Raw genomic sequence first — 14,907 nt, 5'->3', positions numbered from 1 at the left:
CTGTTCTTTCCCCAGCTGCTGTCATGCTGTGAGGGGTTGCTCCCAGGAACGTGTTCATTCCTGTAACAGGGTCCCTGAGCACCTCGCTGTTCCCTGGGCAGACACGGAACTGCACCCAGAGCCAGAGAGAATGCACTGGTGACACCACTGGCCCTGCTGCCACGAATTGGGAGGAGAGACCCCAGGAGCATCCCTGCTCCTGACACCCAGCGCCCCACAATGAGCCCAACTGCGCAGCCATCACCTGGCTCGGAACCACTCCTGCTGCATCCCCAGCTCCCAGAGCGCTTCGGGGTGATGCTCAGTCAAGACTTGCACATCCTCCTTACCTCAGATCCTTCCCGCTGCTTCTCCCTGAAATCCCTTAATGCTCTCCTGAAAGGCTGGAAACTGCACTGAGGGTTTTGCCCCGGAGTCTCCATCACTACTGAGCTATGGAAGAAAAACATGCAGAGTGAGACATTTGTTTGGAAGGCTCCCTACAGGAAAACAGACCTTCCAAAAAAGCAAAGCCCTGCAGTCTCTGCAAGGTTTGTGGGTCCCAAGCATGGGGCGACTGCTGCAGCTCCAGCTGCCGAGGCACAACAGGAGATGGAGCAGAGGGCTGCCCATAGCACCGCAGCCACTCGGAAACACTGCCGGGGGTCCGTTGTGCTCTTCGGGGAATAAGGGTTCGTTTACATCACAAGTCAGGGAGCAGATTGCAAGCAACAGCTCAAACAAAACCCGCTTCCACCCTGAGCCCCCAGCACAGCCGGAGCCAGGCACAGGCGCTGCCACGGAGCCAGCACCGCCACGGCGCTGGAGGCCAAATCACTTATACCAAAACCGCATTTGTTCACTTTGATCACAGAATGTAGCCTGTGCACTGCAAGAAATGATCTTTAGATAAATGACCACTGCCCACTCGTGCTCCCCCCTGCAGATGACAGCAACTCCTTACGACTGCACACAAAGGTTTTATTCTTAACCATAATCTCAGCTGCCTTTTTCTTTTTAGAGGGGAAAAACTGTATGCAATCTTAAAACCGTGACCTACCGCTAAAAACAATTAAACGCCAGCACCAGAGGTCTGCCACAAAATCAGCTGCAACCTCACTGCAATGAGGTGCGGGAGGAGTTTCCCACTAGGACACTACAGACCTGCCACCAGCAGCCCGAGGGACAGAACAGCCTGTCCCAGGCTGTGTGGGCATCACAGGTCAGGTTAATTAACAGGGCTGCTACAACAGACCCCCAGAAAAGGCTCTGTGCCCATTTTTACGAATAAATTACATTTGCCATAGAGCATCACCATACAAAAGCACACGCAGGGCAAGTAGCACAAAATACCCCGTTACCCTGCAGCGGGGTGTCCTGTGCTGTCACACGGCAAGGGACAGCCATGCCCCGGGAGGGACATCTTACCCCAGCGCGGTCTGCAGCCAGAAAGGATAACTGCCACAAAACAGCTTTTTCAACCCAAAACGGACAGTCCATTTATAATGTAGTTTCTGCATGCAAGTCCTAAAAAATAAGTCACACCAATGTTCAAACATAATATTTTTATTTGTGGATAAAAATTAAGGCTCACAGTACTTCATCATTTCACAAGCAGAAAAATGTTAAAAATTGAGAATGATGGGGAATGCCCCCAATACAAATTCCTCTAACTGCTGACATGTTTTACTGAAGACTTGAGGTGAACAATTGTACAGGGCAGCTACAGTTATTAGTTTGTAAACTAGGTGCTAAATATAATTGTTTTAAGAAATGTGAACAGAGTATTATGTTTCCCTCCACTTCTGGCTGTCTGATACACATGGATTCCATAAAAACACGCAAGAACCGCTGGGATGATAACACCAACCTTCCTAAGAACAACCCACCACGTCTACAATGCATGGCACAGGTGTCAAACAGGGGGAAGAGAGCTAAAGGTCACAAATTTCATTTCGATAAGACATTTTGATTATAGTGCAATAGTTTATGCCTAAAATTTTCAATATTCAACTTTCTGGCTTAGAAAAAAAAACCAAAACAAAACCAAAGTATATTCCTAAAGAGCACAGGAATTGCTGTCAAGCTCCATTTCATTACAGACATGGAAGCAATCCAGGTGATTAAAAGCTGGTAAAAGTGTATGTCAAACCTCAGTATACACAGAGCATACAGGTATACATCATGCCTATAGTTAAGATGCAACTCCAAGAAGGACTTCCAAGTGTGCACCACGCAGTGAATAAAAGATTTCCATCCAGGTACGCTGCAAGCTCGTGGTCCAGAGGTACAACAGTTCCCGTAAGCCCCAACCCACCGGGCACCCCCATCGCCACACAAGTTTTCTTGCAAGTTACATCCTAACTATGGGACTATATACCGCAGATTTATTTACACAGAGACCAACTAAGCGTCTCAGTCAAAACTGAGAAAGGTTTTGGTTTAAGAGGTCCTCTATATTCTTTGTGTTACTTTTTAGTAATTCCTTCTGGTTTTGCCTACTTGCTGTCAAGGCAACGCAAACAGGTGGCGGCAGCAGCAAGAACAAGCCTATTTACAATAAGCAACAACTGCTATAGCATTAAAAGTCTGAAGGATTTCTGCATTACACCGAGAAGATTCATTTCTAGTCATTGCACCCTTTACATCTGAGATGCCAATACAGTAATGAAAACAACTATCCTCAGCTATTTCTGACGAAAAGTTAAAATGTACTCAAAGGCCACAATTTCCTTCGGGAGCTTTCTTTTGAGACGAGCTACAAAGATAATTTGTTTTCAACGGAACCCATGCTATAACAGATTCTCCCACAGCAAACACTGATTTACAATGTTTTTGACCAACAGCTCTTACAGATCACAATCCAGTAATAAAAGAACATTTGTACTGATAATACTTCACTTACATCACAAAAAGCTCATCCAAAGGGCTCACAGAGGTTATGATGGATGTGGGTGAGAATTACTACCCCCATTCCATAAAGGAGGCAACCAAAATATCGACTAATATCAATTTGCCCAAGCTACAAGGCCTGCCGGGAGCAGGGCTGTGAGGGGGATGCAGTGTTCCTGACTTCAAATTACACTGGCCATGGGTCTGCTGCTCTCCTGCATGCCCCTGTCCCCAAAGGGTTTCAAAGAGCAGGGGGCTGTAATATGCCATCTCCTCCTCCAAGTGGAAAACCACCACTCAATGACACAGGCAAGAGAATAAGTTTACACAAGTTAGCCATTTCCTACGAGCAGAAATTAAACTGAATTTCCATAACGTGTAGGCAGTAAATGTAAGAACAACAGAAAAACGTGTGCAATCAAAAGAATACAGAACAACAATTTCAACCATTAATTCCAGTTCACAAATCTATGCAAGTGGAAACATAAGCCATGAAATACTCCACATTATTGAACAGTTTAAAACAAGTATTTTACTCCATAGTACTATGGTAACCTTGCAGCTGAATGAAATGCAACTGCCTAAATTAAAAACAGAAAAAAAAAAAAGATAAGAGGGATGAGCCTGGATACATGGTTATGGTTCCACCGGTGGAGGTACCCAGCAGGCACCCAGCAAGCTGCTCACGTCAGAATTTAACTGGTACTTTCAGAGACAGCAACAGCAGGACACACAAAATTCTCAGGTGGATGGAAATAGCTTTGCCTCAATACATCATAGAAGCACAGATGTGCAAAGTAACCATCTCTCAAATTATTGCTTGCTTAACTACATAAACAGCAGAATACGAATGACAGAAGGGATCTATATGGATTGGGTAAGTCACCTCCAATACCATGACTCCACACTAACGACTATAATGATCTTAACGATCAAGCTAAATACAATACATACCCCCAAAAAAAATCCTGTAAAAGCAAATGCGTAGAAAATAAACTGTCATCAAGTACAAGGAAAGCACATCGGCAGCAGGCTGCGAAGGGACTGTTGCGCAAGTGTTGGAGGACAGGAACAGGATTCGTGGATCCAGTAGCTCTGGTGCAACAGTTTTCCAAACTGCACTCCCATTTTTACACTTCTATCAGACTCCCCAGAAGCACACAAAGATACTTCACTGTCTGGAATTTGACATACACATACGTGCAGCAAGTGTACACTAAAGATTAGCCGGTGTATACACAGCTGTTACCAACACGCACACCTACTGAGCGATGCAAGAGGGAGCGAGTACAGAAAGACAGACAGGGGTAACTTAATAATATTTTAGCATTGCTCTTCTGGAGCTCAACGTTATTGCCATGAGCTAATATGTCAAACAATATAGGCTAAACAGTATACAACAGATACACGGTAATTCCACAACTCAACAGTAGCCACTACTCCATTTGGCAAAATATTTATTTATAATAAATCTGTTCAAAAGCAGTTGGTCACAAAGAATTCATTTTACATTTTTAGGCTGTAACAATGCTTTTGGTTGAAGTAAATAAACTGTCTCTTTTTACACAGTGTACAAAACCAAAGAGACGTTGAAATGACAGTTAACAATAAAACACAAGAAAACAGGAAGAATCAGTAAGACAAAGGCAAAAGCAAAAGGAATCTGTCTGCGCACCGGCAATGCTGCCATGATTATTTACCCGTACAAATCCTCAGCCCCACTCAGTTATTATCCCCAGCACAGCTCTTAACCGCAGGTTTATGCTCCAGGAGAGGAATCTGATGCGATGTAGCAGCTCCAGTCACTCTTTCACAGTACTGCATGTCAACACTGGGAATGGTTTCTGATATGATTTAGACTGCACACAGTACTTTAATAGAAAAAAAGTTAATTACTCCCACTCTGTAGTTCCTGGTGGCTTTGATGTCAAGTCATACATCACCCGAGAAATGCCAGGAATCTTCTTAATCTCCGCCACCATTTTTAACACAACCTATCGTTGAAAAAAGAAAAATATCAGAAGAAAGCATGTAAGACAGACCTGATGAAAACTATCCAAGAAAAGCTTAAAAAAGGAAAACTTTGTTCACACTAGTTCTGTTATACACAAGAGAAAGAGCTTATTAGCATACTCTCACCACTTAAGAAATAAAATCAATTTATACAAAACCTCTAGGCTTCATGATATCTGCAGTTACATTTGGAACTTGCTGATTTTTGGCACTGACAATAAATCAGGGTGTCGATCACAATACGCTTCCCTCAAGGCAGCAGCTCTTCAAAACTATTTCTTGAAAGTTCAGCAGGAACATATGCTGTTAGGTGTTACTATCAACCATTTTCAGACTTTTCTCAGACCATCATCTCCAGCTGAACTACCAAACACAAATTAGCAGCCTGAGTGAAACCCCTTTCAAAATAAAAAAGGGAAAGAAGCATCCAAAGGAAAGAGTTCCCATTGAGAGTTGTTCTCCAGAGCTCACAATTAATTCACATTAGCAAAAGTATTCTAGATGAGAATTTGCTGATCCTTAGAAGTTCAGCTTCCTTAAAAATCCCACAGTTCACAACAATGCCACTTCTATGACATACTGTTTTATAGTGCAAGCATAAATTAAACAATGCATTGCTCTCCATGGAAAAACACAGAAAATTTTTAATCAAATATGATTATTTTCCTCATAAATTCCACAAGCTCTACTGTTTTGTCACCACATTATTACCTAGCCTTAAAGTGACCATTTTACATTTTAAAGAATGTGTGTGTGTGTGGGGTTGTTTAGTTAGTTATGGGTTTTGTAGTGTTTGGTTGTTTTGTTTGTGGGTTGTTGTTTTTTTTTTTTTAAACACAAACTTCAAGGTCAAATGAATCCTCATTTTATATAATGGACTAGTTTACATGGCAACTTAGCCTTGAATTGGTTCTTTTTAAATGGATAGGCTTCCTTAAAGTAGAATACTTCGGTTACATACAATTACTAAACAATGCCTATATGCTTTTAAAGTATGTTTAAATAAAAGTCAATTCTGTTCTTCATCTACACTGCATTCCCAGAGAGACAAAGTACTTGAAACTGGACATGGATAAAGTTTCCCAGAAAAATATGCCTAAACTTGACTCTTAAATCCTTTTAGCGACCTAAATAGAAAATAGCACACTTTGAGATGTTAAACAGCAGCTTCCGGTAAAATCAGGAGTGGTGATCAAGAGCAATTCTGCAATTCAGGTCATTCCCAATTGCTAACGCAAAAAATTAATTTCAAAATCCCAAAAATAGTTAGGGTATTCTTTCTCTTTTAATTGATTGTATTTTGGCTCATGTCTGTTGGAAAGCCTTTAAGTTTGTCATACCCATCTGCCAGCTTCCCATGTTGTTACAGTTTTTCCCCCAAACCACCACTGGATTCTTCCTAATGAATACTATGAAAGAGAGAAAAATTTGCAACAAAAAATCAAAGGCAAGGCAAGCAATCAAGAGAGAGGGAAGAAAGTCAAAGTGAGCCATCTGCAATACTAGCTCACGTTGAAAAGAAACTTGAGAACCTGTATTACCTCTTCTGGAAACTCATTACCAGGAGTTGCTGCAATACCAGTCATAAAATCACTTGTAATAAAAGTTCGAATAACCACAGATCTTTGACAGGAAGGTTGTTTCTGTAGGGGGTCCCGATCAAAATGTAACGGTGTCAGTATTATTGGCATCTGGCTAATTTTCCCGGCATAACCTTCAGAAAATAGTACAAAGTGGATTAATTTGATTGAAAGACACAAACATGATAGCAGTTTTACAGAACTTCCCACGTGTACTTCAAACTATATACTAGGAGCTACATTTACATCTTCTGGGATCTTTTTGCTACTGCTACCACAGCTCAGAAGATCACACTCATTATACAATTATGTAATTAGTGGTGCATACACTAAAACTACTCAAATTGCCACTTGAAATAATCTTCAGCATTTGCAGGCATGCAGAACAAAACCAGATAACCTCCTGTTAACCCTGTAATTCGCTGTGAATGCGGTTCAGGATGTACTTTCCTTCCCACATAACAAGCCATGGGGTTTTATCTATCCCCATATCAAGCCCAATAAAGAGCCATTCGCAAGTATCTCTGTGTCTGACGTATTTAAGAGAAAGCTCTCAGGTGTCCCTGTTGCTGGTGGTTGATAGGTAATTCCAGATAACCATCTCACATTTTTTTTTTTTTAAATATCTCCTTCCGAAAACCAATACACAGACCACCTAATCTCGCTGTTTAAATGATCTAAAAGTTGGAGATTTGGGTGTGCGGCAGCGTGCAGAGCCAGCCTAACACTGATGCGGGCTCTCACCCTCTGCTAGCACCGGCCTGAGCTGTTGGTACAGGGAGTCTTTTCCACTGAACAACTCAAGTCTTATTTTTGGGAGCGATTCATTCACACAGAGCCCAGTGTCACCAGAAGTTAGCAAAACACAACTACAGTTTTACAAACACAACTGGCAGTGTTATCCTCACCCTTTGGGGGCTATTTTTGTACAGATTATGTTAAGAGAGCCTTGCAAACAGAATACATATTTTTAAAAAGATATATCCTTTCTAACTTCATTTATACAAAATATAGGCAAGTCTGATGAACTTCTTCCCACACATATCACATCTTCAAATATAATTAAGTAAAAAAAAAAAAAGCCCCAAGCCTCAGAACTACTATCTTCCCAGACTCCACCTGTGTACCATATCACAGGATATTTGAATGCTCCCTGGATGTTAAGGGCTCGAAGCATTACCATCTGCTAGCCTGAAGTGCTTGGGTTTACAAATACAGCTTTTATTTTAAGTTAAGAAATACGAAATCACCACAGGTAGCAACTGGCACCACCATTAGAAACTTAGTATTTGGGCTCCCTTCTTTCCACATAAACCCCATGATTTAGAAACCACGTCAAGTTTCTTTACACAGTTTATTTACTTGTAAATACTGATGGCTGAGATCACCAGAACAGACAGGTTACTCGGTTGACTTTCAGCTGGCTAACAGCACTTTTTGCAGAAGTTTGCGCTGCAGTGAAGCACCACACCTCTGAGCTTCAGAACGCATCAGAGGGAAGCCTCAGTCCCCCTAAATACCCTAAAATTAATTCTGCTAGCAGAAAGGCTAACAATTCCTGTCCTTTAGCTATCAGCTTCTACAACTTTCAGAAAAGCTCTTGCCTGTCATCCCATGAATTTATCACTTCTTTGGAGATATTCAAGAAGCTTTTGACAGTAGCATTATATACTTAGTTAGGTTTGCAGAGATCTTAAAACAAGAGTCTAATCCATGGGATAAGGCAAAGCACCTACCAGACTCCCTGAGAATATTGTGAGCCTCAAAATCAGCTTGACGTAAAGTGCTGAGGACTCCTGTTGTCAGGAAAGTGGGGGTGACATCTGTAGGAGGTTCTTTGACCGGTGGACCGAACACGTACACAACTCTGGAAAACAAACAGGATGGTAGAAAAACACATTTTGCACACACGGAATAAACCAGAATGCTAAAGACTGCATCTTTAGTATCACAGTGAGAAATAAAACTAGGGAAAAAAGTGTAATATTTGATTTTGCTCCTTAGCTACTAACTAGAGCTTAATATAACTTCATGCACATATTCCACGAACGTGACGTGCATACTAGCTTTACAAGTCAAATGTACTAATTTATTTTGGTTGGCTAGAGACTAGCAATAGCCACAATATTACTTACTCAAGAAAATAATCCTTTGAAAAAACAGAAATACTAACTCAGCAGTATCACAAACGGTGTTCTTTCAATTTTACTTTGATGTCAGTAAAAGTTAAGATTATTCTGAGAAAGCTACTTAATAAGTGCTTACAATTTCTATCTTCTCTCCTAATAGGAAACCACCAAAAAATACCATGAAACAGTAAACCTTACTGTTAACAAACAGCTGTGTTTTCAGCACAGGGCACTAACATTGCAATTTATAAATCTACATAACTACATCTGTAATAAAATATTTTCTGAATTCAAACCAGTCATATTTTTTTTAGGCTCATTCATTGCGTTTCATATGTTGCAGAACAAAAAGCGAAGTATAATACTGTCTGACAGGCCTTATACAAGGATTTACTATGGTGTATACACACGAGTTATTTGAGTTTGTAGATACAAACCAAGAATACTTGTCCAAAATCCAAAGCAGAAAAATATGCAAGCTTTACATTCTGTATTTTTGTTTGTAATATAAAGTCTGCAAGCATAGCTGGGCAAAAGACCAACTATTTCAGTGCACTCCTCAAACTGCCAGCTTCAATGTCCCTGTAAACAGCAATGAAAGATTCTGAAAACATACCCTGGTACAGCAGGACCCCCAGAGATGTGTATATTCAGGAGGGAAGTATTAAATCCAAAAGAGCTTAAAGAAGATAGCTATGCTGTAAATCCAGCATATACTTTGAAATCACACACGCAATCCTGATTTTATACCTTCTTTTGTTCCCTCTGCATTTAAAGTATCATCTTACAATTCAAGATCTTGCTTTTAAGAATAACACCTCTTTCAGTAGGCGTCACTTTTGTGACAAGATTAAGTTTTGCTATAAGCAATTATAAGCAGTTTCGTCAGAAATTCGACAGCCAGGCAAAGAGGATATGCATTCTCCAAAACTGCTTTAATATCTAATCAACTTCAGCTGCTAGAAAAGTTATGGACTCAAGCAGCTAGAAAAATGCATATTCACAAAAAAGCTCACACTGCCCAGCTTTGGAGCCTTCCTATGGGCCATTAGAACTGATAGTCCCACATAAATTCCCTTTTGTGGGGAATTCCCCCTTGACAAAAAGCAAAAAAAACACCACATGACATCACAACTCATCAACAGGCTTGGAATCTTTCAAAAAAGATTTTGCATAAGTTACACTGGACGTTGTCTAATCAAGTGCTAAAAAAAACCAATAGGCTATCAATTTCTTTTTCAAGATAGTAATTCCAGAAATAAACCTATGTTTTGATTTATCGTGTCTTTGTAACCTCTGCACGACACACCTGTCCAACATCTAAAAAAATTCCACCATAGAATGCCAATGCTTGTGTATGCTGAACTTAATATCAATATATTAAGTAGATCATTAGAAATAAAGATAATTCAAAATACTTACCTGTTTATGTTGTGGCACATGCGTGGTATGAGCCTGGCAAGAAACATAAGAGACTCCCAGTGTGGAGCATCTTTACTAGAGATCCCACAAACATAGCTATATGAACGACAGTCACCCTATAAATTAAAAAAATAATAATTGAACATGAACTTTGCTGCCAAAATAGTTCACAATACTTTCCCCTTCATCCCATAGGTTCCAGGACTATACTTTGTGTCAACGTTTAGCAGACACTAAGCTGGTGAAATCAGTATGCTGAGAGATACCACATGAAAGATAGAATACAGAAAAAGACAGACCTCTTGTAAGCTAATAAGAGCGTATAAAAGGAAACTTTTCAGTATGGAAAGATTCATATAAGGTGACCTGAGCATAGGGATTGATTGTGGATTGTTATTTTTGATGGCACCATCTGAAGAAAACCCATGATGAAGCGTAGAAATCTGCTGATGATATTGCTATTTAAGATAGTAAGAAAAGCTGACTGCACGGAGTTACAGAAGAGACACAAAAGATTAAGCAGCTGATAATGAAAGATGTAATTCAATACTGATAAAGCAAAGAAAGGTACTTTACAGCTATAACCAGGCAGTAAAGAAATCTTCCAAGCTACTGCACACTATTTCACGAGAATACCAGCTCAGCGTTTGGCGACAGAAACACAAACCAAATACAGAGGACAGCCCGCAGAAATTCCAGTGGCATTAGCAAAGGAGTGAAAGTTAAAAAAAAAAAAACAAACCACTATGCCATTGCACAGATTCAAGTGTTCCTCTACCCTGAACAGCCTGCGCTGCTCTAGTTCCTTTCCTGACAAGGATAAGGATATAGTACAATCTGAAAAAGTACAGGAAAGGGCAACGAGCACGTTCAAATGTAGGAAGCAGGGTTTTTTTGATCAACTTAGTCTAGGACTCCTCAGCCTTAAAAGTTACAGCAGAAGTCTACAAGTTATGAAGTCATGAAGAAACTGCCTGTAAATGGCCACCATTATCCAACCTCAATGACATCCTCAAATACACTCAAGTGTATTTGCATTTACTCAAGTGTCTATTTGGATGTCTTGACACCTTTGCACTACACACCAGCACTGACAAATGACAATAACGTAGCTATCACAGTCACTTGAAGCTTATGTTCTGGAGTCAAGCCCTTTATTTCCACTCAGTCTTAAAGCAGCAACTATTATGCTTCACTGCAGCCTGCCACACTGCCAGGAGGCCGCTTTCAGAACATCCCTTGGATTGAATCCATTTACCTGCACTCCCACAGTTTTGATTGGTAACAAGAAGGCATTCAGTGAATGTAGGCTTGTAATCTGCATCAGCTTCTCCTGGTCTTCTTCGGTTGTACACGCTTTGACCCTTTGCAGCAAAGTATGTGGCTGTGCAATGATGCAGAGAAATAATTTTTAATTAAATAAAATCCCCAAGCACACAAATAGAACTTTTATATAATAATTTTATTTGCATTGTAAGTAGCCGATTGCTTAGATTTAGTCCACATTTACCCCCTTGGAACTACTTAAAAAAAAACCCTTTCATTTAACAATTAAATTTTAGCAAAAGCAGTTTTATTTGCTTGGACTGCATGTAGTTTAAGATGAACCTCTCTCCAAGGCCATAGATGAAGCTCTTTTCTTATGCTCATTCTCTCTTTCACAAAGCTATACTTTTCATTTTTGTTTATTTCAGATACAGAACAAAGTAATATCCTGTTACACTACACTGCAATTCAACAAGTTTTCAAGGAACTACTCCCCTTCAATATTTTGGAAGTCGTTTTGAACTTAGAACTTCAACTTAGAGTGGGCTCTTTCCAGCCCCTGCAGTTTAGTTCAAGTGAGCTTACAGTAATCATGAAGGTTATAACAGTTAAGAGATTAAGAATTTAAAAGTAATCTATTAAAAACTTCAGGTTTCTCTTCAAAACATCTGGCAAGCACTAGTTCCTTGCTCCTGCACTTTAATTTAGACATTCAGCGATTGTTAGAGCATGTAAATCTCGAAAGTTACAGTTATTTTAGGAAGGGAAAAACCTTCAGAAATTCTCATCTGCACAAAATTTAATTAAACCAAAATTTATTTACTATTTGAAAGGTGTATAAACTTCCATTTTCCAGAAATTGTTTAACACTTGCACTAGTCATGGTGCAAAAAAATTCTATTGTACTACACTGAATGGCTTCAAGTGAATTGTACTGGAATGCGTTACTCCTTAAAGAGCACAAGTAAGTAGTTTTAAACATTTAGCAGCTTAAACCTCACAGAATCACAGAATGGTAGGGTTGGCAGGGACCGCTGGAGATCATCTAGTCCAACCCTCCTGCCAGAACAGAGTCACCTAGAGCCTCATTGCAGGCCACTACAGAATGATCATAGTATTTTATGCATATTAGAGTTTAGTGATTTTGTTACCTTCTTAACGCTTGCAGAAAAATCTGCAACTATTTTCAAAATGTTGTTTGTTTCAGGAAAATCTTTGCACACGTAAGGCTCTTCAGCACATATCACTCTAATTGCTAGACCAGGACCTGCAATGCAAAGTTGAAAAAAACCATTATACTAAACAACGGGAAAGCTGACTTTCATCTAAAAATGTGCCAGCATCTGGAACAGCAGTCAATCACTGAGTAGAGTGTGCTTTGCCATTGTACCTATACTTCAATTGTCTTAACACCCTACAAGACAAAAAAAAATTCACAAGCAGTTTATTCTGGAACAGTATTTCTGTTCAGTACATTTAAGCACTATTTACCTATATCTTAAATTGGATAGTTGTGTAAAGCAGCAGTTAGTGGTGAAGTGCAGGAGAAGGCAAGTCAAAGTGAACAGGAACTTCCTCCTTCCCTTTGCTAGGCAACCGGGATGAAAGACTTGGTTATAACACACAGTTGAGTCTCCGTTGGTTTTAAAGACCCCTGTCGGCTATTTGACCTTTTAGCTTCTTAATAGAAAAGCACACGTAATTTACTGGAAGTGCCTGAAGACAGCTTCTTGCATTTCATGTGATGCTGGTACATTAGCACAACAGCCTATGCACTCTGCCAGTGACTACTACACACCCTGCAGGACAATTTTAAAACACATGGACAGAAAAACATAACCCCCATAAAAGGATGTGGGCTTTGCTGTATTATATGCTTTGATGTTTCCCGGTGGAGAACTCGTTATTTTCCATGCAATCATTTTCAAAACAGGAAATGTTCCTTAGAAAGGCAGGTAGATATAGGCCATTATTTCAAGAAAGATACATTTGACAGCTCAAGCCGCATTCAGCTGTACTTCACTGATAATTCTTGCTTTGGCTTATGCAACTGAAAATAAACAAATACAGCTAAAAGCAAATTAAATTATAAAACTTTTCCTTTAATCTCTATACATAATAAAGCTGCTCTCAAATCCTCTTTTTCTGAAAAAAGATCCTGCTTAAGTAAAAACTAATAAATCCATCAATTTTTTCCTGTTTATAGTTTTAGGCTTCAACATAAATTTATTCTACAGGTTAAGTATATTCTAAACAATACTGACATGATCCATAGCCCTTCGCTAAGTAGCACAGATCACCACTCATACCTGGGAAGGGATGCCTCGAAACCAGCTCTTCAGGAAGACCAAGTTCTCTCCCTAGTACTCGCACTTCATCTTTGTGAAAGTCTTTCAGTGGTTCTATTACCTTACCCTTAAAAAAAAAAAAAGGTAATTTAGAGTCCAGCTTACACATTCAAACAAAAAGCCTCAAATGTTTAGGTTATGGCAGTCAAACTGGCCTGCTTTTCACAGCATCGGCTGCCAACATTTGCGTAAGCCCTGCAAAGAAAAGTACGTGTGAATGTGGGCTTTGTAAAACAGTTGCAGGACAGAGGCTAAGACAAGGAAGTTTAAGTTCGTGCCAAAAATATCAATGGCTCCATCAGTGTAGATATAGCTGTAGGTCAAGCCTGCTCTGACTGTCTTCAGAAATTCAAACCCTTCTCCTCTTCCCTAGATGTTCAAACCAAACTAAAAGCCTTGAAAATACTTTTTACAGTATTAGAAGTGTGGGTCAGTAACGGTTACTTTCTCTCCTATGGCCGGGCACTTACTAATAACCAACACCTTCCAACAAGAGCACCTTCCAACAGGGTTATTATGTGATGTCTCATATGTTGATTCTTTCTTATTTTATAATACGGTTAGAGAACTTTCCATTCTAATGTCAGAAAAGGCAAAACAGGGGAGTCTCTGACATTTGCTTCATGTGCTAATAGTTAAAGAGCTCTGCGCAAGAAAGGTATTCAAAAAGCTTTTCTGGACTCTAGACTAAACAGACCGAACAAGAGTGCAATCAAAGGGATGGGACTTGGGCTGCTTATCTTCAGGCAGTTCAACCTCCTGTGTTCACATCATCTTCAATCTCATCCATGGATGTCCACGTGGGGTCATTTCAGAAAGATTTGCGAGTCCTTAAATTGACAACTGGCAAACTGATTGTGTGCCACCAGCATACTGCTGGCAGACAGACAATCAGGTTACTAGTAACGTGATGCAGAAGCTGCATAAGAACAGAAAGAACTCATCCTGCAGGAACTATCTCTAGATTTCAACCCATTTAAATATATTGTTCTCATGCTCTCCCAAAATAGAGCAGAATACTATGCTTGCAGTGATGAATGTTACTAGAAGTTCAAAAGAAGGAGAACTTTGGCCCTCTCTCTCAACAGGAGCTGATTATGTTTTCACTAAAGCACTGTCACAGCTCTTGCCTGAATCCATAATGTGCCAGATCTGGACTATTGGTACCTAAGGATTACCCATTGACTGGTGTTCAGAACAAGATACAACAGAAGGAATAGAGTAATCCTTTACATCATGAATTCCAGCTGAACCAGAATAAAGTTGTCTGAGAAAAGT

At 40.0% G+C, this 14,907-nt stretch overlaps 1 protein-coding gene across 1 annotated transcript in view; it reads right to left on the bottom strand.

The window, feature by feature from the left end:
- Positions 1–1,536: 1,536 nt before the first annotated feature.
- GMPS (guanine monophosphate synthase) overlaps positions 1,537–14,907 on the bottom strand; it is a 31,109-nt gene continuing 17,738 nt past the window's right edge. Inside the window, exons 10-16 of the mRNA XM_063338709.1 lie at positions 13,591–13,696; positions 12,433–12,548; positions 11,274–11,399; positions 10,016–10,131; positions 8,201–8,331; positions 6,426–6,598; positions 1,537–4,865 (exon numbers count right to left, since the gene is read on the bottom strand). Of these exons, the coding sequence (XP_063194779.1) occupies positions 4,764–4,865; positions 6,426–6,598; positions 8,201–8,331; positions 10,016–10,131; positions 11,274–11,399; positions 12,433–12,548; positions 13,591–13,696 (870 nt within the window). The 3' untranslated portion in view covers positions 1,537–4,763. The remainder of the gene's footprint in view (positions 4,866–6,425; positions 6,599–8,200; positions 8,332–10,015; positions 10,132–11,273; positions 11,400–12,432; positions 12,549–13,590; positions 13,697–14,907) is intronic.

Source organism: Chroicocephalus ridibundus, chromosome 6 (genome assembly GCF_963924245.1).
Source record: "Chroicocephalus ridibundus chromosome 6, bChrRid1.1, whole genome shotgun sequence".
NCBI lineage: Eukaryota > Metazoa > Chordata > Aves > Charadriiformes > Laridae > Chroicocephalus > Chroicocephalus ridibundus.
The sequence above is the reverse complement of the archived record's forward strand: the minus strand, read 5'-3'. Positions and strand labels throughout refer to the sequence as shown.